The 27856-nt window shown below is 37.1% G+C and overlaps 1 protein-coding gene across 7 annotated transcripts in view; it reads right to left on the reverse strand.

The window, feature by feature from the left end:
- The window catches only part of FOCAD (focadhesin), a 324194-nt gene that overhangs the window by 242655 nt on the left and 53683 nt on the right, over positions 1 to 27856 (reverse strand). For all 7 annotated transcript variants that reach the window (XM_032139268.2, XM_032139267.2, XM_032139266.2 and 4 more), the window contains 4 exons: positions 26288 to 26392; positions 10964 to 11065; positions 5484 to 5688; positions 2099 to 2305 (listed from right to left, as the gene is read on the reverse strand). In XM_032139268.2, the coding sequence (XP_031995159.1) occupies positions 2099 to 2305; positions 5484 to 5688; positions 10964 to 11065; positions 26288 to 26392 (619 nt within the window). The remainder of the gene's footprint in view (positions 1 to 2098; positions 2306 to 5483; positions 5689 to 10963; positions 11066 to 26287; positions 26393 to 27856) is intronic.

Consider the following 27856-nt stretch of genomic DNA (forward strand, 5'->3'; position numbering starts at 1 on the left):
TCTAGCCTAAATTTCAAAACCATATATCCAACTATCTATGATCCATACATACCTCAAATCAAGCATATCTGAAATCAAATTAATCATCTTCCCTCCAACATCAGCTACCATTTCTCAAAGTGAATGGCATCATCCAGTAGCCCAAAATAGAAAGCTGAGATTCTATCAAGGACCCTTCTCCTTGACCATCTAATCAATCATAAAGCCCTACTGATTCTATCTTCTATGTCTCCCTTTTCCCACTTCCATTTCCCTCATTAGGCCCTCGCTATGGGCTGACCTGTGTCCTCCCAAAATGTATTTGTTGAAGCCCTAACCCTCAAGTGACTGTATTTGGAGTAAGGAAGTAATTAAGGTTAAGTGAGGTCATCAGCGTGGGGCCCTAATCCAATCTGCATAGTGTCCTCATAAGACACCAGAGAGCTCATACTCTCCCTACCATGCGAGGAAAGCCAGCTGCAAGCCAGGAAGAGTCCTCATCAAGAACAGAATCAGCCAGCACCCTGTGCTTGGACTCTCCAGCCTTCAGAACTCTGAGAAATAATTTTATTTGTTTATTTATGTATTTTGAGACAAAGTCCTGCTGTGTCACCCAGGCTGGAGTGCAGTGGCGCAATCTCGGCTCACTGCAACCTCTGCCTCCAGGGTTCAAGCAATTCTCCTGCCTCAGCATCACGAGTAGATTACAGGCATGCACCACCACACCCAGCTAATTTTTTGTATTTCTAGCAGAGGCGAAGTTTCACCATGTTGGTCAGGCTGCTCTCGAACTCCGGACCTCAAATAATCTGCCTGCCTCGGCCTCCCAAAGTGCTAGGATTACAGGTGACAGCCACTGCACCCGACCAATAAATACATTTTTGTTGGTTAAACCACCCAGTCTGTGGCAGCCTGCCTAAGACATCCTCCTCACTTCCTATCCTATTAGTGGTGTGTGGCCCCAAACCCTCCTCCATCCTCCTATGAGAAAGATCTTCCACACATTAAAAAATGAGATCTGCTGAAAGGTCTCAAACAGCATGTCACTGCCTAGAGGATAAAATGTAAACTCATTTGTGTGTCATGGAAGACAGGCCCAGCCCTATTTGCCACAGCTTAATCCTTCAACAATACCCAACATCCTCTTGTTTTTTTGAATAAGCCAAGCCTGACTACTTTTTCATGTTTCTTTATTTGGGCACATGCTGTTCTACAGCTGGAATGCCCTTCCCAGGTCCTTGTACCAGGCACATTCCATTCAGTCTTCAAATCTCAACTCATGCCCTACCTCCTGAAACTTGTTCTCCCATTACACTTTAAATATACTCCCATAAAATCTTTTCTCTTATTGTACTATAATTTAGTTATTTGCATGTCTGTAAGTCTCTTGAGGTCATAGAATTTACCTTTTCATCTATGCATTCTATAAAGCCTGGCATATAGTAAATGTTCAATACTTGTGTTCTGCATGAATAAATGAAAAAAAAAGTCACAGTGGTGATCTTTAACTGATGACCTGAAGAGTATTTTAATGATTTCTTTTTCTAATAAATGATATTAGTAGTAGTGCAATAGCAATATGCTCTAATGGTATTAGATCAAAATGCCTCTGATACGCACACTAAATGAGCAGATCCACCCAGTTATTGAAAGACTCACTTGAGTGATAGCTGACACAATAAAACGTCTATCTGATATGGTTTGGATCTATGGCCCTGCCCAAATCTCATGTCGAATTGTAATCCCCAATGTTAGAAGTGGGATCTGGTGCAGATGACTGGATCACAAAGGTGTTCCTCATGAATGGTTTAGCACAATCCTCCTGGTGCTGTTCTTGTGATAGTGATTGAGATCTGGTTGTTTAAAAGTGTGTAGTATCTTGCCACTCCTCTCTCTCACTCCTGCTCCAGCCATGTGAAGTGCTGGCTCCTGCTTCACCTTCCACCATGATTTTAAGTTTCCTGAGGCCTCCCCAGAAGCTAAGCAGATGCCAGCACCATGCATCCTGTACAGCCTGCCAAACTGTAAGCCAATTAAACTTCTTTTCTTTATAAATTACCAAGTCTCAGGTATTTCTTTGTAGCAATGCATGAACAGTATAATATACTACTATCCTTACCTCCTTCAGAAGTTCAACACTGTGCTCTAAAAGGTGAATTAAAGATGAACATTCACCAGTTATCTTTAAGCTGACTTCACTGACACACAGCAGCTGAAGAGTCATCTGGGTAAGCTGAATTTTCCAGAAAACAGGATGATGCAAAAGGCTTAAATATACTTCCTCAATAAACATCATCGCTTCTGTTGTCTGTATCAAATCTTTTATCTGTTTAAAAAAGTCATTATATGATATTAAAAAATACACAAACCAAAAGATAATTTTAAGGTACACAAAAAGCTTTCAACAATATAATTTTTTCTCTAAACCTATAAAGACTTAAAGGAGATGAAAAAAAGTTACAGAACTCAATGAAGGATTAACTATACAACTGCACCTTATCCTTTGGTTATTAACCAAAATCCAATTTGCTGCTGTTTTTGTTACTGCTGGCTGGTACAAATTTCTTTTCCTTTATTTTTCTAGCTTCTCTGAGTGCAGATGTCTTAAAACAAGTTACATGACAATGACAACATGTTGAGGGAAATTAAGTTTAGTTTTGAATTCTCCAAATGAACTCTCATTTCTACAATTCCAACATAGATACCTGACAGTAAAGGGTCAGCATGTTATTCTAACACGGTACTAAGCCCTTTATCTGCAAGATACTTGCTCAGGCAGCCTTAACTGAGAGTATCATTTCCACACTTGGCAGATATAGTAAAAGACCATATTCAAATGGTAGAGTGTCTTCTCAACAGGCTAACGTATTAGATAGGAAGGACTGGGGTGCTCTTGAAAATCCCAGTGCAATTCAAACCCAGCTGTTCTGATCAAAATTCTGGAGTTGATATTAAGGATATGGTCCTGTTCACAGACACATTGGCATTTCCCAGAGATTACAAACAATGGACCATCTGCTTCAATCAGGAGCCTGTGTCTGTTAAATTCATCAAGAAGAAAGCCCACGATTGACCGGCTGTACCTTTTACCAGTGGTTATCACCATAATAACCCAAATGACTATTAGTTATACACAGAGAGAAAAATTAGTTGCTAGCAAACAAGAGAAAAAAGATATTAAAATATCAAAGAGAAGAAATAGCAGAAAATATTGTTATAAAAAATAAACATAAACAGTCTGGTATAAATTATTTTGCTCTCTTGCAAACATACAGTAGGAAAGTCAAAAGGCCACAGAGAAGAGACAGATTTAAAATAAAGCCTAATGTTTACTTGACAATATATTTCCTTGAGTGCATTTAAGCATACATTTCTAATTTTCCATAACAAAAAAAGTTCAAAAGACAATCTCGGCAAGCTAGCATTAAAGGCTCTCTAATCTTTAACATTATCAAAGTTCTAAACAAGCATAATTTTGAAGTAACATTCTGTCTTTATGTAGAAATACATTATTTAATAATACAATAGGTAATATGTGAGGTGACAAGAGTCACAATTAAAATGAAAAGGACGATTCTACATCTATAAAATGAAAGAGCAACTAGAATGAGAAGAAATAGAAAAAGGAGTTTCATTGACCATTCTTTCATCATTGGTCAACAAGGTTGCATGGTTATTTCTAAACTTGTTTTTTAAAATTTAAATGTGATTCTGTCTTAGTGCTCAGTGTAAGTAAGAACACATCAACAGCATTGTAGTCAGCTCTAAGAAGATCATTTCATAGTAGCATATTTTGAGCACCAATAAACTAGAAAATTCCTGGCAAAACAAAACAGAGAAAAGTTGGGAAACCATTTGCAATGGAGAGATTAAGAAAGTGAAGAAAAAAATAAGGAAGAGAGCGAGGTTAGGAGGAAAGGAAGGAAGGAAAAATGGGAAGGAAAGAAGGGAGAAAAACAAGACAACATAGGATACAGATGGGTTTTTTTAAAAGCTTATTTCATTTTGTTCTGAGAAGAATGGAAATGAATGAATTAGAAAAATGAAGGTCAAAAAGTACTTGCTAAAAAAAATGGTTGCCTTGCAAAATAGTATGCTTCCTCTATCACTAAAATATTCAATTAGCCATGAGATAGTCATGTTTCAAAGAGCATAAGAAACATCTGTATTGGGTGGGAAATGCATGATATTGTCTCTAAGACCATGTCCAACCCTCACATGCTTCATTCTAATAAAGCTGATTTGTTAAACTGATTAAGTATGCTAATGTCACTAGTTCCAGTACTTCCAAATGATGTATCCCCTTTTTTCTCACATAACTGTTAGGTTAAAAAGCCACAGATTCCCAGAAATATTCCACCGAGCTCATTTCTAAAAGCATTTAAGCTTGTCAACACAGGTTCATAAGATGAAGACAAACCTTTGCCAAGGAGCACAGAACAGGGTAATGCAGCCATGATGTGAAAAATGTACCCTAGTTCAAGATGTTCCGCCTATACATTGCTTTATTGCCCGCACAAAACGAAAGCTTTGGAAAAGCCACAGGAGAATTCATTTTAATTAAATTTTCTCTGCCTTGATTACAGGAAAGCCTTTTTATGAGTCGCAGAGGAAAGATTTACTCAAGTCACTCCCTGCTAACACAAACTTAAAGCAGGTCATGTGTGACCTCAAGTGATCACTTTGAAATATGTTCACAGATTCCCTCCATCAGCTAAGCAGCATGGTGCTCAGATTCCAGGCAAATAGCAAACCTGGATGATGGGAAGAGATGGACTGATAAATGAATCACTACACTAAAATCACAACACCTGGGCAACTGGATTTTTTTTTCATATGCCGGTATAGAGACAATGACTCAAATTTCTCTTTCCCCTGAATTGTGTCCGTGTTTTATCCATACCTCTGTTAACCATCTTTCATCTTTCTACTTTGAATTATAAGAATATATGTACAGTACTTGTCCTAACTCATTTACTACATGTGTGCTTCTCAAGAGCAGGATCCCTGAGAGCTGCTGCATACGTTGCAAGGGTACATGTGGAAGCTGGAATCTAGCTGGCACTCAGCTGGCCAGGCTTTGCATCCTCAGAGCTATTTTCGCCCTGAGACACATCTTTTTTTTTTTTTTTTTTTTCCAATGTGCACAGAGGTCTTTTTTTTCCTTGTTACTGTCCCAATGTCTACACAGAAGAAACTGAACTCAAAATCTTTTACCTGATAACTGTTTCTTAAACAAAGGAAAGTTTTCATGCTTGCTATTCCCAAAATGGACTATGTTGATTTATAATTTCTGTGTATTTAGTTAACATCGAATATAATATATTCATATTCAATCTAGATTTTGTTTCTTTCATCTTCCCCAAAAGATTGTAAGCATTTCTAGAGCGAGGATCATGTCTGAGTTTGCCAAATCACTTACGTTCTAGAACGACTTTGTCTATGACAATAACAACACTTACTGATGCCGATGCTGTATTTGTGGAGGAGGACAAAGACCTTACCTGCAAACATGGAACTATGTCACAACACAGTTGAAGTATCTGCTGTTCCAGGATTGATGGTTGATCTTTGTCACAAAGAACCTGGGGTTGAAGTAAGACTTTCAGCAAGGCCAGTCGGAGTTTAGCATATTCTTGTAACTGAGATGGTTCACAATACAGATACCACAGAAATGGTGCCATTATTTGAATGCATGAAACTTCTGACCTATAAGACATGAAATACATTAGCCAGTTATTGAGTTAAACACACTATAAAGCAGGTAAGTGGCAAATATCAACTTATAGTTCATGACATAACATAAACTACCATATCATCAAGTGTAACTTCTTTTTATGATTCTTCTATTCCACTGTGACCTGCCTACATCTATGCCAAACAGTTCTTTGTACAGTGAGGAAAATTATTCAACACCTGGAGACTGTAAGCTAGATGCCCAGGATGAAGACAGTCTCTATTTGCACATAGAATAGCAACTACATCTCCAAAATCAGTGTTTGGTGAACACAAGAATCATCTGGGCTGGGCACGGAGGCTCATCCCTGTAAAACTCCCAGCACTTTGGGAGGCTAAGGCAGGCAGATCACGAGGTCAGGAGATAGAGACCATCCTGGACAACATGGTGAAACCCTGTCTCTACTAAAAATACAAAAATTAGCTGGGCGTGGTGGCACGCACCTGTAGTCCCAGCTACTCGGGAGGCTGAGGCAGGAGAATCGCTTGAACCTGGGAGGCAGAGGTTGCAGTGAGCCAAGATTGCTCCACTGCACTCTAGCCTGGCAAGAGAGCGAGACTCCATCTTGAAAAAAAGAATCACCTGACAACCTTTCTAGAATTACAGATGTCAGGATCACCTCTCCAGGAGTATGACACAAACATGCATTTTTGGAAAAACTCTACAGGTCAGGATCTACATAAAACAAATCCAGACAAACATCCCAAGATGATTATGATGACAGTTAACATTTACTTGTTAACCTGTTAACCCTTACAGTGTTCAAGTTACTGCATTTTATGTCTTCAAATCCATTTAATCCTCACCACAACCCTCTGAAATAAAAAATAATATTATCCTCATAACACGGATAAAGAAACTGAAGGAGAGAGAGGTGAAGTAAGTTGTCAAGGTCTTCTTAAGCACTTCCCACTCTACAAATCTTTCTTATCTATTTAGATTTCATTATATCCTGAAAACTCCTAGTCCAAATTCACTAAAATACCAGAATGATCATCAAAAATAAAAATATGGTCATGTCATTAACTAGCTTCGTTTCTTGCTCTTCATTCACCACTAAACCACACTAAACTCCTTTCAGGTCTTTATCAAGTCATCTGGGCTTTCTTCTCACTTGCTGTTCCCTCTACCTGTAATATTCTCCCCTTCTCCCTTCCTATTCCTTCTCCTACCTAGCTTCTATCATCCTTCAGTTATCTGCTTTAAAATGACTTTCTCAGGTCCTTCCTTGACACTTCACCTTGATCAGATCACATCAGATGTGCTTTTAAGACACAATGCCTTTATTGTCATTACATTTTTTTAAGAGAGAGGGTCTTGCTACATTTCCCAGGCTAGAGTGCAATGGCTATTCACAGGCACAATAATAGTGCACTCCAGCCTTGAATTCCTGGGCTCAAGCAATCCTCCTGCCTCAGTCTCCCAAGTAGATGAGACTACAGGCTGTTATCATTACATACTTAATATCTGTATCCCCTGCCAGACTATAAACCAAATGAGGCCACAGATTTCTGTTTACTGCTATTATCACCAATAACTGTACATACTAGGCCTTCAAAGAGATGCTCAATCATTTAATTAATTCAGTTATACTAAGTTACAGAGTAGTTTTATAATTAGCATGCAATTAAATGTCATGATTTTATTTTCTAATGTTTTTCACATTATATATAAGGAATGATTAGATAAGATACAAAGATGAAATAAGAATTATCTATCCTCAAGAAGCATACAGTCTGACAGAAACAATCAGTTATGATCCTGAACTAGATGATAGAAAGTGACAACTGCCAAAAGAATGGTATAAAGTGCAATTGCTTCATGGAAGAAATGGTATTTAAATTATGCTTGACTGTTCTCATTTAAGAGTGAGAGCTAAACCTTGGGTTCACACAGACATAAAGATGGGAACAACAGACACTTGGGACTCCAAAAGGAGGGTGGGAAGGAGGGAGGACAAGGGCTGAAAATTTTCCTATTAGGTACTTTGTTCACTACTGGGTGACAGAATCAATAAAAGGCCAAACCTCAGCACTACACAATATACCCTTCCAACAGATCTGCACATGTACCCCTGAATCTAAAATAAAAGGGAATTTTTTTATTATAATAAAATAAATAATGCTTGACAACATAGTCTTATAATACCATACATTTCATAGCAATGTGATTTCAAAATGCCATTAACATGAATAAAAATGTAAAAGTTACCAAGCCAATTAAATTTTATTCATTCATTAATTTATTCACTTGGTAAAATTTACTGACCACCTACAGTATACCTCACTCATCTACATGATGGAAACAAAGCAAGAAATAAAAATAGATTAAGTTCCTGCTCTCATAGAGCTCACAGTCTGAAGAAATTTTTTTATCATAAGCTCAAATACTTATACAATCTATAAAAATCAAAAGGACTTTTCACTTCATAATTATTACTGAAACATATATCTTTATCACACCTTCTACTTTAGGAAAACTAAAAAAAGATAAATGAAGGAATCAGATAATGTATGTATAGAACACAAAGTGAAAGTTTCCAGAAAAGAGATTTAAGAAACTTCCTTCTCCATCTCTCTTTAATAATGTATTATTCCCCAAAGAATAAATACTATCCAGGTATCAACAGCATCCATGGATAGCTTATCGGTTTTCTTCTACTTTGAGATGCTGAAGGTGAAATGTAAGGTTCATACAAAGAAATACATTTCCAAGATGCCATTATGATTTGACATCAGGAGCAAACGTTGAACTTCCTTAAGGACAATATACTATTTAAAAATCCCCTTGGCTTAATCTGTTCTGATTTTAGATTCTGCATGTGGTATCTGATGATTAATCATCACTTCAGTGGAGTAAGAAATTACCAGGGCTTAGGAAAAAATGAATATTAAAAAAACAGGTAATCTGAAATCCCAAAGTGATTTAAAATGTTTTAAAATGTAACCAATTGTGTATGTACCTACACACAAGTCTTTTATATTTAAGTTCACCACTAAGGGAGAAGTACTAAAAAAAAAACAGACCTAGACAGAGAGTAAAAAAATGGAGGCTTGGGCCAGGCACGGTGGCTCACACCTGTAATCCCAGCAATTTAGGAGTCCAAGGCGGGTGGATCACAAGGTCAGGATATTGAGACCATCCTGGCTAACACAGTGAAACCCCGTCTCTACTAAAAATACAAAAAATTAGCCAGGCATGGTGGCGGGCACCTGTAGTCCCAGCTACTCAGGAGGCTGAGGCAGGATAATGGCGTGAACCCAGGAGGCAGAGGTTGCACTGAGCCAAGATTGTGCCACTGCACTCCAGCCTGGGCAACAGAGTGACTCTGTCACAAAAAAAATAAAAATAAAAATAACGGAGGCTTTAGGCCCAACTCCACTACTAGCTAGCCAAGAAACCTTCAGTAAGTCATTTAATGTTGCTCTCCTCAGTTCTCTCATCTGAAAACTTATGTTAGACTAGATAAAGTAACCCAGGCTAAAATCCATGATACTATCAATTTGCACCATTCTCAAATTCTCAGTTCCTGAAAGGTTAAAGTCATAGGCCTTCAATAAATGAATGCAGAATTTAATTATAAAATAATACCCAAATACTGTGTGCAGAGGTGCATGCCTATACTCCCAGCTACTCAGAAGGCTGAGAGAGGAGGATCACTTGAGCCCAGGAGTTCATGTGCAGCCTGGGCAACATAGCAGACTCCCATCTCTTAAAAATAATAATAATTATAATGCCCCCCAAAAAAATCTAGCATGAAGATATACTGTCATTTTAGGACATATACATAATATTAAAATGAACATAGATAGCTAGCTATCCTTACAACATTTTGCTTTCTTCCCATAATTGTGAATTGCTACTCATATTCTTATTAAATTAACAATCTGTCACCCAGGCTGAAGCGCAGTGGTACAATCTCCGCTCACTGCAACCTCATTTAAAGAAATCCAACATTTATAAGGCACCTAGAAATGTGCCAAGCATCATTAATACAAAGAATAATGAAACACAGTCCCTGCCCTCAAGAAGGTTTCACAGTTAATACAGGAGAGTAATTATGAGAATGTCGCAACTGCAAGGTATTCTGTAACCACGCAAGAGACACGCCTAATACAGCTTCTAGTAAGAAAAGACCCTAGGGCAAAAAAATGCCTAAACGGAGATTTCAAATAAAGAAATTTATCAGAAAGAGAGTGGGGTAAGATTCAAGAGAGTACAGTAGATACCAGTAAGTAAAAACATGGAGAGAAGGAAACAGCACTGCTTCCTGTGTGGAACACAAGGCAAGTCAGTGTACTGCTAAAGCATAAACTGTGAGATGAAGATAAGAAAAGATAAAGCTGGTGAGACAGATTGGAACTGCATCATATACTAAGCCTACTATGACATATTAGATTTTATCCTATAGTCCGGGAAATTTCAAACTGTTTCAGAAACCAATCCTTTTTGTTTTCCCATAGAAAGCTTCCATAAGATATCAACAAGAAAGTGCTATGAAAACAGAGCTGAAGGGGTGGGAACACGCTCCATGCTTAGCCCATGCACTGCAAGTGCAGTTTGAAAACCACAGCCGCAGAGATTTAAGCACGGGAGTGATACTGTAAGATCTGCTCTCTTGATATATCCTTCTGAGGGATGTTTAGAGAATGGATTTGAGCAGGACAAGACTGGAGGCAGAGACACCAGTTAGGAACAGGTGGCAAGAGCCACAGCAGGAGATATTGAGGCCCTGAACCAGCATCACGGTAGTAAGGATAGAAGAAAGGGGAGTAGCTTTGAGAGCCATCAGGAGGCCTTGGTGAAAGTACACTAACTGCACATATGGTGGCTATCTGATCCCACTTGGCAGTAATACTTAATCTCAAATGGCAGTTTTCTAATGGAGAGACTAACTCAGTAGCCAATTTCCAGGGGGAAGAACCCATCTCCTATATGTATTGTGTAGTAGCTTACTGAATTTTTCTAGCCAACTTTCCTAACCACTTACCAATGCTTAACTTCTTTAATAATAGCTTTTCTCATATTCAATATTTCAACAACCAATAAATCTGGTAGATTTTTTTCTTTTACTCTTTAAAAGAAAATAGAAAACTACAACCTGCTCTAGGATGGTTCTTCAGGAGAAAACATTATAGATCAAAGCAGCTAAAAAGAAACAAAACAAAACAAAAAAAACCTAGCTCTAAAATTAGCATATACCATTCTGTCTCTCACACTTTATTTTACATTTTTATTTTACATTACCTTTCAGGGCACTGCTGGAAAAACGCTGTCAGCTGCTGCAAAAACACTGGCCAGCAATCAGGTCTGTGTTCAAGCACAGTGATCAAAGGATGAGGATGATTTCTGAAAGACACAGAAAGTCACATGGGAAGCTGTCATTCAGGACTACACATTTTCAATATCCAAATACAGCAGCAAAGAAGCCAATACCATCTAGAGACTTTTTTCACAATTCATAATTGTCACAAAATGATCACTTGCTCCATTTGTTGCAGAGTCGGTTCATCAGAACTGACTCTCTCCCCTGCCTTTATCTAACATTTTTGCAAAAAACAAATGGACCCAGGAGCCTCAGAGATCCAAATTTGGGAATGGACTCTTCCATTTAACAGCTCTGTGACTTTGGCCAAGCTCCTGAATCCAGCAGCTCTCTCATATCCATCCCCTTGATCCTTCATTCCTAGAGGTTACAAGCCACCTCCTCCTCTCTTTCCAATCCTGGAAAGTTCCATTTCCTCCAACCTTACCCCAACCCGTAAGCTCTGTCTCTCCCTCTCTGTTTCCATGTACTTCATTATTCCCATTGTATGGTTCTGCATTTCCCCAGCATATTTAAGAATAGAAAAAAGGAAATATTCCTTCCATCTTAACAACTATCCAAACTGAAGATGCATAAAATTTCTGTTGAATGCAGATGAATCCTTTTATTTGAGCTACTTCTATTAAGATACCTAAAGAGACTATATAAAACATAAAATCTGAAATTTGAAGGATTCTCAAAGCATGGGGTTTAACCTCCTCCCCAAAAAAAGCACAACCGTGAGTTATTTTAAACAGTTCAAAAAGGCTACTCTACTAATGATTGTAAATTGGTCAGCTTTTTAAACTATTAAGTACTATACAATTTTTAGCTATTATTTATGTGGCTTTTTCCTCCAAGAAAACATTTAAATAAAATTTAAGGCTGGATGCAGTGGCTCATGCCTGTAATCCCAGCACTTTGGGAGGCCGAGACGGGTGGATCACCTGAGGTTGGGAGTTCGAGACCAGCCTGACCAACGTGGAGAAACCCTGTCTCTACTAAAAATACAAAATTAGCCGGGCATGGTGGCACATGCCTGTAATCCCAGCTACTCAGGAGGCTGAGGAAGGAGAATTGCTTAAACCTGGGAGGCGGAAGTTGTGGTGAGCTGATATCATGCTATTGCACTCCAGCCTGGGCAACAAGAGCAAAACTCCGTCTCAAAAAAAAAAAAAAAAATTAAAATGCTCATTGTAAAAACATGCAAACAGTACAGAAATATCAACCTTTTTAGCATAAAAGGAACCACATACATAATGCTATTCTTTAATTTTAACCCAACTATATATCTCCAGCAATGATTTTTCAAAAAAGAGTAGCAATCAGACCATCAGTCACACTCAAATGATTTTTTAAGATTGCCTTCGTGGTGATTCTCAAAATGTGATGCCTTACTAGTAAGATCAACTGGGAACTCGTTAGAAATGCAAATTCTCAAGCCCCAGCCCGGACCTAATAAATAGCCCTGCAGGAAATTCTGATGCACTGCTATAAAGCAGTGGTTCCTAATCTTGGTTGCAAGTTAGATTACCTGTAGAGCTCTTAATACTAATGCCCAGGTCTGTTATCTTAGATTGCTAGGAATGAAGTTTGTCCCTTAGCAATTTTTTAAAACTCTACAGGTAATTTTAATATGTTACCAGGATTCAGAACTGCTACAAGTAAAAACTACTGCAGGGGTGTTGGGGGTGGGAAATGTACTATTTTTTTTTCTCTTTTAAAAACAGAAGAGTACAGTAGATCTATCACGTTGAAACACATGTGAAACACCTCTCTGACACTACCACACAGTTTCTGGGTATAACACTATCTATTTCTTCTTAACCTCACCTAACCTATCATGTACTAACTTCACGTGCTGGCAGCCTCCTGTTTGCTAAAGAACAGGCTATTTCTGACTGATGGGAATGCTACCATTGCTAAGGGATCACTCCAAGCAACTTTTTATGCCAAAGCTCAGAAATCATATCAAAATCATTCATGTTCCCCAATTCCAAACCCTTTGGCAGTTAAACCTACCTAGAATTTGCTTCCACTTTGGTTGCCACAAATACTAAGAAAAATATTACAAATTCTAAAAGCCTCTCAGGTATGTAATATCAGATGAAATTCTTAGATTGAAAGTTCACCAGGTCGTGTTCAATTAAAACCACAAAACAGGCCAGTAGCAGTGATTCACACCTGTAATCCCAGCACTTTGGGAGGCCAAGGCTGGAGAATTGCTGGAGGCCAGGGATTGGACATCAGCCTGAGCAACAAAGTAGGACCCAGTCTCTACCAAAAACAAACGAACAAACAAACAAAAAAACACTCACTACATAAAAGGGAAGAAACAGCAGAAATAGTACCTACAATTATTTCAGCAGCTTTGGGTTCTTCCGATAAGAACCATATTGCTATAAAGAGTATCGATATAATCATCCATTAATCTTCCAGATAATGGTGGCGCTTATAAATATTTTAAAAGAAAACTCAACAAGTTATCACACAGTTTTTGTGTGGTCATAAGGCACTGAAGTGCTTTTCAATATTCTTCCCTTATGAGTCATCTCCCTTCCATCCTTCACACCCCACCAAAAAAACTGCTAAGAATCTATCTCCTTTTTAAAATACTCAGTTTTGTCCAAATCGAATCAGGTCAACAGAAATAAAAAATAGTATAAAATGAGATTAAAAGTGATGTATATATGGCAAACAATTCTAATTTACATTTATGCATACCGAGGGAGCCACTCCAGCTTTGTTGCATGATGCCGAAGGCCTGTTTTGCTAGCTATTGGATTCAGCAGATTTTATTTAGTATCTCAGACCTAAATTCAAAAAATGAGATTAAGTAGAATATAGTAGGATAGGGATCATAAAGATTAATTACTGATTTAGACACCTGGATAATTAACTTTTCCAAATAATTGATCACGTCAGATCTGAGCGGCAATATTGCAGGTAATGATACACAATATTGATTCTAAGAAGCTGAAAAGCTTGAGGGAAAAGGGAAGTATAAGAGGAGAACACTGAATCTTCCTGTTGATCAGCATTTGATTACTAACATACTATTTCAACTAAGTATACTAACCTATAATCAATTATAATTGCCACAATTTTAATACTTTAATCATGATGAAGCAAAGAGCTAAATTCTCCCTTAAGAGTCATCAAATTGGTATGTAATACATATATAAAATAATCCATAAAGCCTTAGGCTCACATAATAGAATGGATGTATTTTTTAATTCAATAAACTTCATTGCACAACTGCCCATGCATGAGAGTTTCTCAATCTTAGCACTACTGACATTTTGGGCCACATAACTCTTTATTGTGTGGGTCGTCCTATCCACAATGGAATGTTTGGCAGCATCCTGGCCTCCACCACTAGATACAAGTAGGATTTCTCCTAGTCATGACAATCAAAATTGTCTCCAGACATTGCCAAATATCCCCTGGAGGAAAAAATTGCTCCTGGTCAAGAATCACTGCATTGAGTAAACGACAAGCACTATGGAAGGCACATCACCAAAGAAAGCATTGCACCAGTCCCAAATTGTTAAAAAAAAAAAAAAAAAAAAAAAAAAAGGCTATGCTTCCACTTTCACCTTTCCTAACACTGAACAAAAAGTAGTTAATCAATCATGATCAAAGTTGTGATTTTCTCATGGAAATATAGTTATCAAACTGGATGCACAAGAGCAACAGAACACAGTAGAAACTAGAAGCCTTAAAATGGAAAACAAATGTCAAATTATTCCTTTGGGAAACATAGAATAAAGGGCATTAAAGAATATTCATGCTAATTTGGGTATGACAGAAAATGAAGTTATTTTCCTATTTAAAAAATTATAATTAAAGCATTTAAAATTCCATAAGGCTAAGTATAGCTCAGTCTTGCTGTATTCAAGAGTTGATTATTACATTTATGGATTACTCAAGATTTTTCTTTACTTTCTTCCTCTCACCCACTGCTTGTTAGCCTTTCCATTTTTTCAAGTACATCCAACTGAGAAAGGTCAAGGTAAATGAAAGGATCCACAATTTAATTGAGTCAAGTTAACAACTTTAAATTGGAAGCATTATTGATCAAAAAAGGGAAGAATGTGGTATGAAGAACGCCAAAACACAACCTGAGTCATGCCTCAAATTTCTAATTATCCCCAAACCGGCTATTCAAGTTATGAATACTAAGTTGCCTAACAACACTTTATTCAAAAGGATAGATGGGCTGATGAATCAGCCCGATCACTTGTAAATAAAACTAACAGTAGCAGACAATAAGCTATACAAGTTTTGAAAAAATAAACACAAACATTGCACATTATCATCATTATTATTATTTATATTAATATATGCAGTGGCTACAGAACACTATCAGAATTATTTACTATTATGTAGCCATGTCCATATCTCAGAAGAAAATAGAAGTGGAGAGGTGAGATAAAATTGTGAGGGAAAAAAAAAATTGTGAGGGAAAAGAACTGAATTAAAAGAATCAAAATTCCAAATTTACATCCTGGCTCTGCCACAAATCATGTGATCTCAAGCAAGAGAATTAACGTCTCTTGGCCAAAGTTTCTTCACCAATAATAAAATAAGGCAATCAGACTAAATACTTTCCAGAGCGAATACTGTATAACCCAAGCCACCCATTAAAACCCTAACCTTAGTACTGCTCAGGACTACAGATGCAAACAAACCCTGCAAAGGCAAAAAGTATTAAAGATGGCAGCTTTCAGCTACTAATAATTCTGTTCCAAGCTTAAATGGCTCTAAGGCCAACGTCTAATAAAATCTAAGTCCTCAAAAAAAAAAGGACTTCTATTTTTAGCTCAGAGATAAATCATCCTATTTTTTTTTATTTCAGAAGGAAGTGCTATGTCCAGAAAGAGTCCACAGAAATTTTTAAATCAGAATTTCCTAACTCCTGAGATAGCCAATAAATTCTGCTTTCTCCTTAAAAGAGAATTATATTATTTCTAAATATCAAGATCAATACAAACCAGGCAATCAGGTCACCCTTCATTGGTCTCTAGTGCCTCTAATGTCTCCTTTACTGTGTGCGTTTTTTTTGTTGTTGTTATTGTTTTTCTGCAATAGATGATCCAATTTGTTGTACATTCTTTGGCACTTCCCCATTTCATGATTTGTAAATATTTTAATTGCTATTTTAAGTAAAGCATTTAACATAATACCTAGCAAATAAAAGAACTACGTAAGTGGGTACGATTATGATTATCATCAAGATAGGTTTGTTTCTTAAATTACAGCATAAGCAGCATGAAAGCTGGGTATGTGCCTTCTTAATCTTTTTGTTTCCCTTTCAGTGCCAAATGCCTTTCTACAATAAACGTAATTATCACACACACACTTTCCCCAAATCACCTTTTTAAACTCTTAAACTGGTTGATTCATGTTGTTGCAAATGACAGAATAAACTGGATCATGGGAAGCCAATTTATCACAGTCCCTCTAGCACATTGTCCCAAAGTCAACACTTCAGAGAAGAAAGAAGCACAGAGGAAGCACACAGAGTTGGTACCTAATACTTCAGTGTTCCCACTCTTTATTAATATCATCCACAGCACAGGGCAGTACAGTACATGCATCCTAACAGAATGGAGTGAGGAAGGAATGAATGATAAATGCATGGTTCCCCCAGACTAGCGCAGAGGCAATGATAAAATATGTAACTGGATTCACCTTTCCAAGTATAAATACATCAATCCTAATAGAAATGAGGGGGTTAAAAAAAATAGTCCGTGATAGGCAAATCAAAAAGCAAAAGTTATCTGTAACCTTTAGGTCACCTCAACCTTCTTGCTACATCTCTGAATATAGGAAAGCTATGATTTGATTTACATCATAAATTCAGCGACAGACACAGATTGCCTTTTCTGTGTGAGGAAACAATGCCTGCAGTCACCATGCTTTTTCATGTATGCAGCTGTGACCCTGGCGCTTTCAGAAGCATAGCATAGCACTTACTACATCAAATATGCATTTTAAAAGCATTTCTCTACCTGCTCTGAATTTTGATTTGAAACTGCTGGCTAGAAGCTAAAAGGAAGTTTTTAATCTGCAGATTTTAAGTTAAAAGATGCATAATAAAAAATTATGAAGATTCCACCATAAATATTACTATAAAAAATAAATAATAATTCAAAAGGAAAAACTAAACAATAATTGTGAATTTCTATATAGCCTATAACACAATTTTAAGACAAATGCATCTTTACCCTTCCCACATAAGCTCCTAGAAAAAGACTTGGAGAAAAGCAATTTCAATTTTGTCATTTTTGAGTCACAACATCTTTTCTTTGAGTCTATAAGGCAGAGACAGTATAAGATTCCTTTCTTTGAAAATATACTGCCTATTACAATGATTCTCCCCCAACAATGAACCTTTCCCAGAATCCCTTTTAGAGGGCCAGGGTTTTAATGCAACGGTGCCTGCCAATGTCAGAAGTCTAGAACTATTTTAAGTACAAAGTAATTGGTTAGGAGGAAACATAAATGTACTTAGGGATCCACAACCTTCCTTTCATTAAGTTGTGTGCTATGATCACTGGGGGAAAAAAAACACCTAGAGACAAACAAATAGGATAATAGGCAAAAATTACAACATTTTTGTGGCCTTAAAGACATTTATCAGCAAATTATAATACCAATCTTTCAATTAAACATCTGCAATTAGAAGAACATATAAAGTGTTTTCTGGTGGCTACTGCTAACTGGAAGACTGTATGATGGTTGCAGCTTATTCTAAAAGACTGATTATAAATCCTAGGTGTAAACCCCAGGTGATTAGACCCATAAATTGTGAACAAAGACTTTCCTGAGTGGAAAAGAAGAAGGAAAAGAGGAAATGAAAACAGGAGCAAAACATGTAGCTAGAGAGAAAGAATGGAACTGCAAAGAGACAGATGGCCCTTGCAAAGTATTACTAGCTACGTTTTCTCAATTACTGCCCTACCTTCCTCTTTATCCTCAACTCTGCTGGGCTTTTTCAGGAGTGAACCTGACTACATCCTTTCCCATATTCTTTCTCTGATTTTTCTATAATGATTTCTACAAGCCCTCTGAAACCATATGTAAAATTTTTAGCATATATGCATGTGTACATTTTCTATAATAGGATAAATTCCAAAACTTTTATGTAATTCTTAAAGATGGTCCTGACCACCCTCCCAAAAAAGGCTACATACCAGTAAATTAAACCTAAGTATATGTAAGGTAGTTGCTACAATTCAGTCTCATTAGAACTCCTGCTTTCAAAAAAACTATAGACCATTTCCAAAAAAAAAAAAAAGTTATATGATATGTTCTGTCCAGAAATGGTGGCTCCCTAAGTGTAAGTTTTTGTAACTTCAGTAAAATAAAAATAAAATTAATTATTGTATTAATGTATTCCACTGGTTTCAATCCCTTATGGCAGCTTGATTGTATAGGTGTCATACTTAAATTACACTAAGTAAAACCAAACATTTATACCTCAGGAGATCCCTTCAGATAATATATTCAAGTATTGAAATAATCAACCCCCCAAAAGCAAAATGCTCACTTTGACAACAAAACCATATGATAATAGCTGATGGTCGATTTTTTTGAGAGTTAGAGGATGAGCAACATCATTAAGAAATAGTAAATGTAATAATGAAATGTATGTAGATATGAAAAACAATAACTAAACTACTCTAAAGACTACAGTTCATTTTCAGTAACTTACAAAAAGTAGTTTACCTTGAAAATATATATAAAAGGCAAAAAAAACCACTAAAAATGCAAATGGTCTTAGCATCAAAAAATTCCAGGATAAATAAAATTTTATATCTATGGAATGGATTAAAAGGAATGAAGTATGGATGCATGCTACAACATGAATGAAACCTTGAAAACATTATGCTAAGTGAAAGAAGCCACACTGTATTGTTCCACTTATAAGGCAAATCCAAAGACACAAATAGTAGTGTTTTCCAGGGGCTGGGAATAGAGAGTATTGGGAAATGACTGATAACGGGTATGAGGTTTCTTTTTGGGGTGACGAAAATATTCTAGAATTAGACAGTGATTATGGTTACGTAACTTTCTGACTATAATAAAATCTACTGACTTGTACACTTTAAGAGTGAATTTTATAGTACATAAATTATATCTCAATAAAAAGGCATTTAAAATATTTCAAACTTAACTCAGCCACATACTATCTTTAATTTTAGAAAGCACATTTATCAGCAGTATAAGTATACTGCTAATGTAAAAAAAAATTTTACTTGGATTTCCCTTAGAAAATAAGTCCAAATCAGAATCTGATATATCTCCTTAATATCCTTGATTGATAGCTTAATAGTCATCTCCACCTCTAAACCAAATAGCTATCTCTTTTGCCACTAATAAACATAAAGGGAGTGGTGGAGTTGGGAAAATCACCATTTTGTAGTCATCACAGTGAAAATTGGTTGGGAGTGCTGAGCTAAATGAGGAGCAGAATATTTGCATGGCCTCAAAATGTATTCCCCACAGATTGCTTATTAGTTCAAAAAAAATGATAACTATTCAGTACAGAAACCACACACTACCTCGACTGTGTAGCCAAAATTAAAATCCCCAATGAGGGGCAAGATGGACACCAGTACCTCCAGATGTGATTATCCTCAGAAGGACACAGCATCATTTATATGGAATTCAAAAATGCCAACGCCATGAAAAACAAAGAAAGGATGAGAAACAGTTCCAGATGTTAAAAGGCTAAAAAGGTATGGCAACCGAAGGCAACATGTGATCCTAAAGAAGATCCCATACATTAAAAAGTAAGAAGGCAAAAGGTAGGACATTATTGAGACAATGGACAAAACTGGAACATGGACTGTATGTTATAAAAAGTATTATATCAATGTTCAATTTTATATTCTGGTTATATAAGAGAATATCCTTGTTCTTAGAAAACACACTCTTGAATGTATGCAATCTACTCTCAAATGGTTTTTATTAATTATACAGAGATAATGATAACGCAAACATGGCAAAGAGCAAGAACACTGACAAATCTGGGTAAATGGTACATGGGAGTCTTTGGTACTATTCTTGTAACTTTTCTGGGACTTTAAAATTATTTCAAGATAGTAAGTTAAAAAAGAAACATTTTTAATGACTTCCCACTGCTCTTTAAGTAAAACCCAGTCTTTGCCATGGCCTTTCATATTCTAGCCTGTGCCTACCTCTCCTGAGCCAATGTCCCGGCCTCACCCTCCCTAGAGCACTAAACTCCAGCCACTCTGCATCCTGTTAGTTCCTCTCATGTGCCAAGCCTCTAGGCACTTGCTTTTCCTGCATCTGAAACACTCTTCATGCAGCTGGCTCCATGTCTTCCTTCAAAACAGACAATAGGAGAAAATGCAAAAACAATGCTTAAAAAGCTAGTTATTGAAATTAAAAATGGGGCTACATTTTGATATCCACAACCACACACTGGTCTTTGTGCACTTAAATCAGTATTTATCTTGGACTTGCTTTGCTTTCCTTTATTTGATGGCCTTAAGGGATGAATGCATTTGCCCTCAGTGATAAGGAAAAAATCAATATGAATTACAAAATCTCAGCCTTTAGGATACATGTCTTTAAGTCCTTAAACTTAACTCTCCCTCCAAATAAACTACATACTACTACACAAATAGATGAACAAATACAAACATAGAGCACATAACTTTAATCTACTCAGGGTACAATCATCCATTACTGTTGGCCTAATTGCCCACTTCAGAGCACACCATCTGCCACAAACATTTAATATTCCCTTATTTCAGAAAGTACAGCTTGATGTTTACCAGACCAAACCTTCCCACAAATAAGATTCTTAACATTTGATATTTGTGCATGTCAGCCACTGTCTGGCACATCAGAAAAATACACGAATTCTGGAACAAGCAGTTACTGCTCATGAATTCACAGCTATTTCCTCACTTTAGCTGAGGGAAGAGAGCTCTTTAAAAGATTGCCGTAATATGAATATGCAGAGAAAAAAATTAAAAGCAAAAGCATATGATAAAATTTCAGGGGAAAAATGGTATCTTACAAAGCAAATAAGAAAATGAGCCTCTAATAATTTACAACCCATGAACATGTATTTATTCTTCCCTGCAACCAAAATACCAGCCAAATTTTGATTCTCTGCCTACTTCCTGCACGATCAATATTAGAAAATGTTTAAATAGGCCCAGCGCCATGGCTCACACCTGTAATCCCAGCACTTAGGGAGGCCGAAGCAGGTGGATCGCTTGAGCTCAGGGGTTCAAGACCAGCCTGGACAACCCTGTCTCTACAAAAAATTAGCAGGGTGCAGTGTCGCACCTGTAGTCCCAGCTACTGGGGGAGCTGAGGTGGGAGGATAGCTTGAGCCTGGGAGGCAGAGGTCGCAGTGAGCCAAGACTGCACCACTGCACTCCAACCTGGGTGACGCAGTGAGACCCTGTCTCAGAAAAAAAAAAAAAAAAAAAAAAGTTTAAATACCTTAAATATAAGTGTGTTACAGAAAAGAGGGGTTCTAGCTAAACAAAAGAAAATTCAGACCAAATAAAAAAGGGAGAAAAAAAGAAAGTCTGAACTAAAGGATACTACATAGTGGTTTAAAAAAAAAAAAAGTTAATTAGTATACCTAGAAAGGGGCTTCTGAAATTTTTGAAAATAGTACCTGCATCAGAGGTCACAAACTTGTTGCCCATGGATTGCATCTTGTGAGCAGATGTGTTTTGTCTATCTACCCTACATTTTGAAAAGTTTGAATTGGTTGTCAGCATTCAGTCAGGAGATTTCACATAAAAACTTTATTTATATTGAAAGATCTGAACGTGTGGCAACAATGAAGTACCATTGTCTCATGGCAACAATCGGCCAGCGGTTCTCCACCCTTACCTGCACACTGGAAATCACATGGGAAGCTTTTAAAATATACCAACACCTAAGACCAACCCTTCAGTCATTCTGGGTAAAGTCCAGTCATCTATATATTTTAAAGCTCCTAAGAGGGCTCTAATGTGCAGCCAGAGTTGAGACTAATGGGTCTAGAGTTTTATACTTAGCATATGCTCCTTAGCTAATCACAGTAGCCAAATGTACTGCCCTATGCTTCCAGTTACAAAGGTAACTGAGAGTTGCAGCCCTATTTAAATATCTATGCCTAATATTGTTTAAGCCACAAAGCTAAAGAAAAGACTGCTTAGAAAGGAGGGTCCAGTTAAGCAATATGAGCTGTATTAACTACACATGATTCTAATCCAGTGTTTCTCAAAGCCTGGTCAGTAAACCACCTCCATTCAAATCCCGTGTTAAAAATGCAGAAGTCTGGGCCATGTTCCAAACATTTAAAACTCCAAAGATGAGCTCCTTATGCACAGTAAACAAGTGTCAGTTTCTAAGAGGATGTTCAAGATTCTCTTCCCCTCCTCCTCCCACAACCACCCACCCACCGTCTGACCATGAAGAACACTAACATGTGTTGGGGCCATGGAATTTTTTCATTGAACAAATCCATGATCTCTTACATTTTCTCTCTAGCATCCAAAGTTGGCTTGCTTTCTTTTGACTGCTTTTCCTTTACAGTCACTCTTTGCTTCTGCTCTTGGCCTCTCTATTGTCCATGACTGACACATGTAAGACAAACTTGGTGCCTTGGTACTTAGGAAGATACAGACTTCTTGCCACCCAAATAGACAGAGAAAAGGAGGCATAGGTAAGCCACCCAAGATCCTCTCTAGTCTACCTCAAAGGGGACCTTGAAGCTCACGTATGGTACCATCAAGCTCCCAGATACTGAAGCAATAGTTCTCATGTGTAATCCACAAATGACATATTTCCATATCACTGAGCAAATGGATAACATGCTGATTTCTGAGCCTCACACAAAACCCACTGAATGAATAAGAATCTCTGGCAAGTGGGATTCAGAAGCTGTACTTTTAACACGCTGCCCCAGTGGTTCTTATGCAAGACAGGTTTGAGAACCACTAAGCTCTAGGTACAATAAAAAGAATATCATCTCTAGAGCTCCTTCATAAAATTCAGAGGGGCTAAGGGAAACCACTGCCTAACATTCTTGGTTCTCATATCTCTCCTTTTCTGTCCACTCCCATACTGGTACAACTTATTTGGTTCACCACAGACCATTTAAGATGACCAAGTATTCTGTTGTACTGTGATTCAAATTAATCAGCTATAAGGAGAAAAAGAAGTAAGAAATACTTAAGCCCCAACTGAATACTGGCACAGTGCTTAATACCATAAAAACACAGATTAGCTGCATGCTCAGAAAGCTTACACTTATTTGCCATACTCCTTCTATTTTAAATTAATCCTACAGAATAACCAGAAAACACCTCTCAGTGGAGTTCTAAGTTTCTCATATCCCTTTTATGCTTTCACACACAGCTCATCAGTTGCCTTTCTAAGGCTGGATGATATTGCTAACCAACATGTGGCAAAGAAGGCTCTAAAACAACATGACAATTTTATGCTTGACTCAGGTAATCATAGCTCTCTTGAGGGGAATATGCTCTTCAGGCTCACCTCTCCTCTGTTTCTGCCATCCACAATCCCCCTTGGAGGAACTTAAGGCTCTTATACACTCGATTACTCTCTACTGATTTATAATGCCAAACGGCCATTCACATAAGGGCTCTCCATAAACATTACCGGATTATGCCAACTCAGGTGATTGATTCCGGACCTCTTAATGTGCCACGTTATCTAAAGACAAACCTATGTATCCAATTCTTCTCAGCTTCTCAAACTAGGCTTCCTATTCACACCTTGCACCAATTGCCTTTTGAAACAAGACTGAAGTTAAAAGAACCAACTATAGGAAAAAATGAATTAACAGGTCAAACATTACAGATAATTAAAGGTCTAACAATTGCACACAGTGAAGACAATCAGGATTAAAATGAAAGTAACCCAAATTCTCTGCATGATAGCAAACTTCTTTTTACCATCATCTAAACTGATGCTTCTTATACTTTAAGGTGCCTATACATTACATAGAAAATCTTTCTAAAATGCAGTTCTGACTCTGGCACTCTGAGATGGAGTCCAAGGTTCTGCATTCTTCACAGGTTCATAGGTATGCTGATGCGGCAGTAGCCCTGCTACTCAACAGTGTGGTAGGGCAACAGCGGCACCAGCATCACCTGGGAGCCTGTTAGACAAGAATCTTGAGCCCACACTAGACTAAGGAAAAAGATTCTGCACTTCAACAAGGTCCCGAAGTAATTAGGATGCACATTTTAGAGCAGCTGACACACCACTTTGTACTCACTGTGAATGACAATCACCTAGGACACTTTTAAAACCACTAGGCCTCATGGCAGAGATTCTGATTCATTTTGTCTAGGGTATTTGATCGTTCCCATGTTTGTCTCTTTTTAAGCACACCCAGGTGGTTCTAATGAGCAGCCAGTGTTGGGAACCATTGAACTACAAATACTTCCCTGAGAGGGGAGAAAATATGGAGTGACTGCTAATTGGTAAGGAATTTCTTTGGAGATGATGAAGATGTTCTAAAATTGATTATGGTGATGGTGGCATAACTCTGTGAATGGAGTAAGTCACTGAATCATACATTTTAAATGGGTCAGTCATACGTGAATTATATCTCCATAAAACTGTTACATAAAAATTTCAATTAAAAACTTCAATAGCTTCCCTATTTAGAAATAAATAAGCCCCTCTTAACAACAACTAAATTGAATTATTTTCTATCCTGAACTCTGGCCCAAGAGTTTGAATTTCTTTTTAAAAAGGAGGAAATGCGGATGTTTATCCAGAAATATTAAAATGTACTCATTTACTCTGCAGGTTCAATTCTATTCAAGGCAATGGATAAAGAATAAACCCTTACATCACAAAGGACATCACTATGTTAAAAAAAAAAAAAAAAAAGAAAAGCATATTTACCAATTTGGAAAGCTTTACTCTGCACACCTCAAGTTTTCATAGTATTTTCAAATAAATAATTTTCTTTTTGCTTCCCTTATTTAAAAATAAATTAGTTAATTCATTGTACCACATTCTTCCAACTTGTATGTTTGAAGATACTCACAAAATATGTTCAGAAAAAAATACAAAATGCAAATATGACCTTGTTAAAAAAAAATTGCCTTAAGAAACAATAATATATTCATAAAAATAAGAGATCACAAATAGCACTAAAAATTACATGAAAGATCATGGTATATGAGATATACCATGACACAGACCATCCCATATACAGTATATGAGATACTGCTTACTTATTATCAAAAAGAAAGCACTATAAATACAGGTAAGTAATAGACACCCCTCTGTATTTTGGAGAGAGACTCTCGCACTTCTGATACCTGTGGCGTCAAATACTGAAGACTACAGGTGCTGTAAGATCAATTCAGTGGTGGCTCACAACAAAAGTACCTGATTTCCTTTCCCCGTTTGATCACCATAGCCCACGTAAGCCATCTTCCCCACATGAATCAATGCCCTTCTTTATGGTTCCATGCTGTCATTCTTTTGAAGCAGACACATTCTGAATGCCTCACTGAACAGAGTTCCTAGGGCAACATACACTGATTGCATGCATCTTCTGGGTCCTCTGCTAACTCAGAGCCCCTCTCTTAAGAGATGGCTTCCTGGGTCCTTCAAGGCAATAGGTAAGGTCACCTTCACAAGGGAGTATGATTCCCTCCCTTGACCACAACTGCCCCAGAAAATCCAATGCATTGTAGTATTATTGCTTCTGTGTATATTTTATTTTTTTAAAACAATTCTACCTTATTACATTCTACAGATGACAAAGAAAAGGCAAATCAACACTCCTAACTACTGACCTTGGCCTAAGTCACTTGGAAATAGCAGTCTCTTATTGCTTTTTATAGTAAGGCAGATTACCATCCTGCCTAATCTAAATCCCCCCTGCTTTAAATATCTTTGTTCAATGAAGTCTTCCATTTTCATAATACTGTGAAGATGGTTACATATTCTGGAGCAAACAGAATAATCTGAGTTTTAGGTAAGAGATTTCAATTCCAAATTAGCAACCCTGAAACCCACATTGGTGATACGCATCATGTTGTCAACTCTATCTCAATCCTCTGAGTCTTTGAAACGTTAACTTCCTGAGAGGTCAACACCCACAATCACTGTGTGCATATCCTGCTGAGTTAAATAACTAATTCTTAATGGATTATCATGTCACAGTTAATAATTTCGTTAAAAATTCATATTTGTTTAAAAAAAACAGAAAGACTTACCTAATGGTATATATACTCTGAATATTCTTTTCCCCACCTTGTCCTTCCTTAAGAGCTTGCATTTGTAGTAATTTCATAATGGCTTTTATCAAGCCATGTGTATTTCTGTAAAGAAATATAGCATGTTAAATGTTATAGATAAAAAGTGAATATTCTAATCAGGTGCTTAATCCTATCATTTTAAAATAATTTTAATACTTGCCACCCACATTAAACAGTAGCCACCCACAGGCACTCAACTCATTCTACAGTACAGCCCAAATCCATCCAACACATTTAAAGGAGAAGAAATGGAGCCAAAGAATCAAACCACCAACTTATCAATCATCTGCCTACACATTCTTGGGGGAAAATCAATCAGGAAAAAACAAACATTAGCCCACATAATTTCAAGCAGTGACCACATTGGTTGCCCACACCAAATGACCAAATATTTCATTTATAAATATTAGCAGATCATGAAAATTAACCAAATATATGAAATGGATCGGCCACTCTAAAAAGTGGGCCAGGGAAGCAATTAAAGCAAATAACCCCCATCAAAATAGAGCTAATAAAAAGGAAATAGCAATTTAATTTTTTTCCTTATTTTTGTAAGAGATAAGAGGATAAACACAACAGAAAGAAAAATAGGCTGCCTTTCTTAAATAAAGATCTCCCTGGAAAATAGAAAGAAAATCTTAGAAATAAACAACTATTTGTTAAATTTAAAAAGTAATTTTTTTTTTTTTTAGATGGAGTTTCACTCTTGTTGCCCAGCCTGTAGTGGAATGGCACGATCTCGGCTCACTGCAACCTCCATCTCCTGGGTTCAACTGATTCTCCTGCCTCAACCTCCCAAGTAGCTGGGATTACAGGCATGTGCCACCACACCTGGCTAATTTTGTATTTTTAGTAGAGACAAGGTTTCACCTTGTTGGTCAGGCTGGTCTCAAACTCCTGACCTTAGGTGACCCACCTGCCTCAGCCTCCCAAAGTGCTGGGATTCCAGGTGTGAGCCACTGTGCCCAGCCAAAAAGTAATTATTGTTTGATTATGCTTGTTAACATCTATTGAGCATTACCATAAGCTAAGCACTCTTCTAAGTTCTTGTATTATGGCATTTACTTCAGAATACAGTTGATTAGAAATCAATGTTAACTTTATTTTTGGGTTAGAACATTACTTGGACTTAATTAGGCATCATTTGTGGCATTTCTGTGAGATGTTACTGAGTGTATTTTTTTATGGCATTTAAAGTTTTCCAACTAACAAAAGGTTTGGCCACTTAGTAGACCTGCACAGTCCAATATAGTAACAGCCACATGTGGCTACTGAGCACTAGTAATATGGTTAGTCCAAATTCAGATGTTCTATAAGTACAAAATACATGCTAGATTTAGAAGACTTTGGGACACAAAAAAAAGAATATTAAACACCATGTATAATTTTTTATATTGATTACATGTTGAAATAATATTTTTGCTATATTGGGTTGCATAAAATATATTATTAAAATTAATATAATCTATTTCTGGTTTTTTAATGTGGCTACTGGAAAATTCTGAATTACATATGTGGCTTGCATTT

The sequence above is a fragment of the Hylobates moloch genome, unplaced genomic scaffold (assembly GCF_009828535.3).
Source record: "Hylobates moloch isolate HMO894 unplaced genomic scaffold, HMol_V3 SCAFFOLD_19, whole genome shotgun sequence".
Classification (NCBI taxonomy): Eukaryota; Metazoa; Chordata; class Mammalia; order Primates; family Hylobatidae; genus Hylobates; species Hylobates moloch.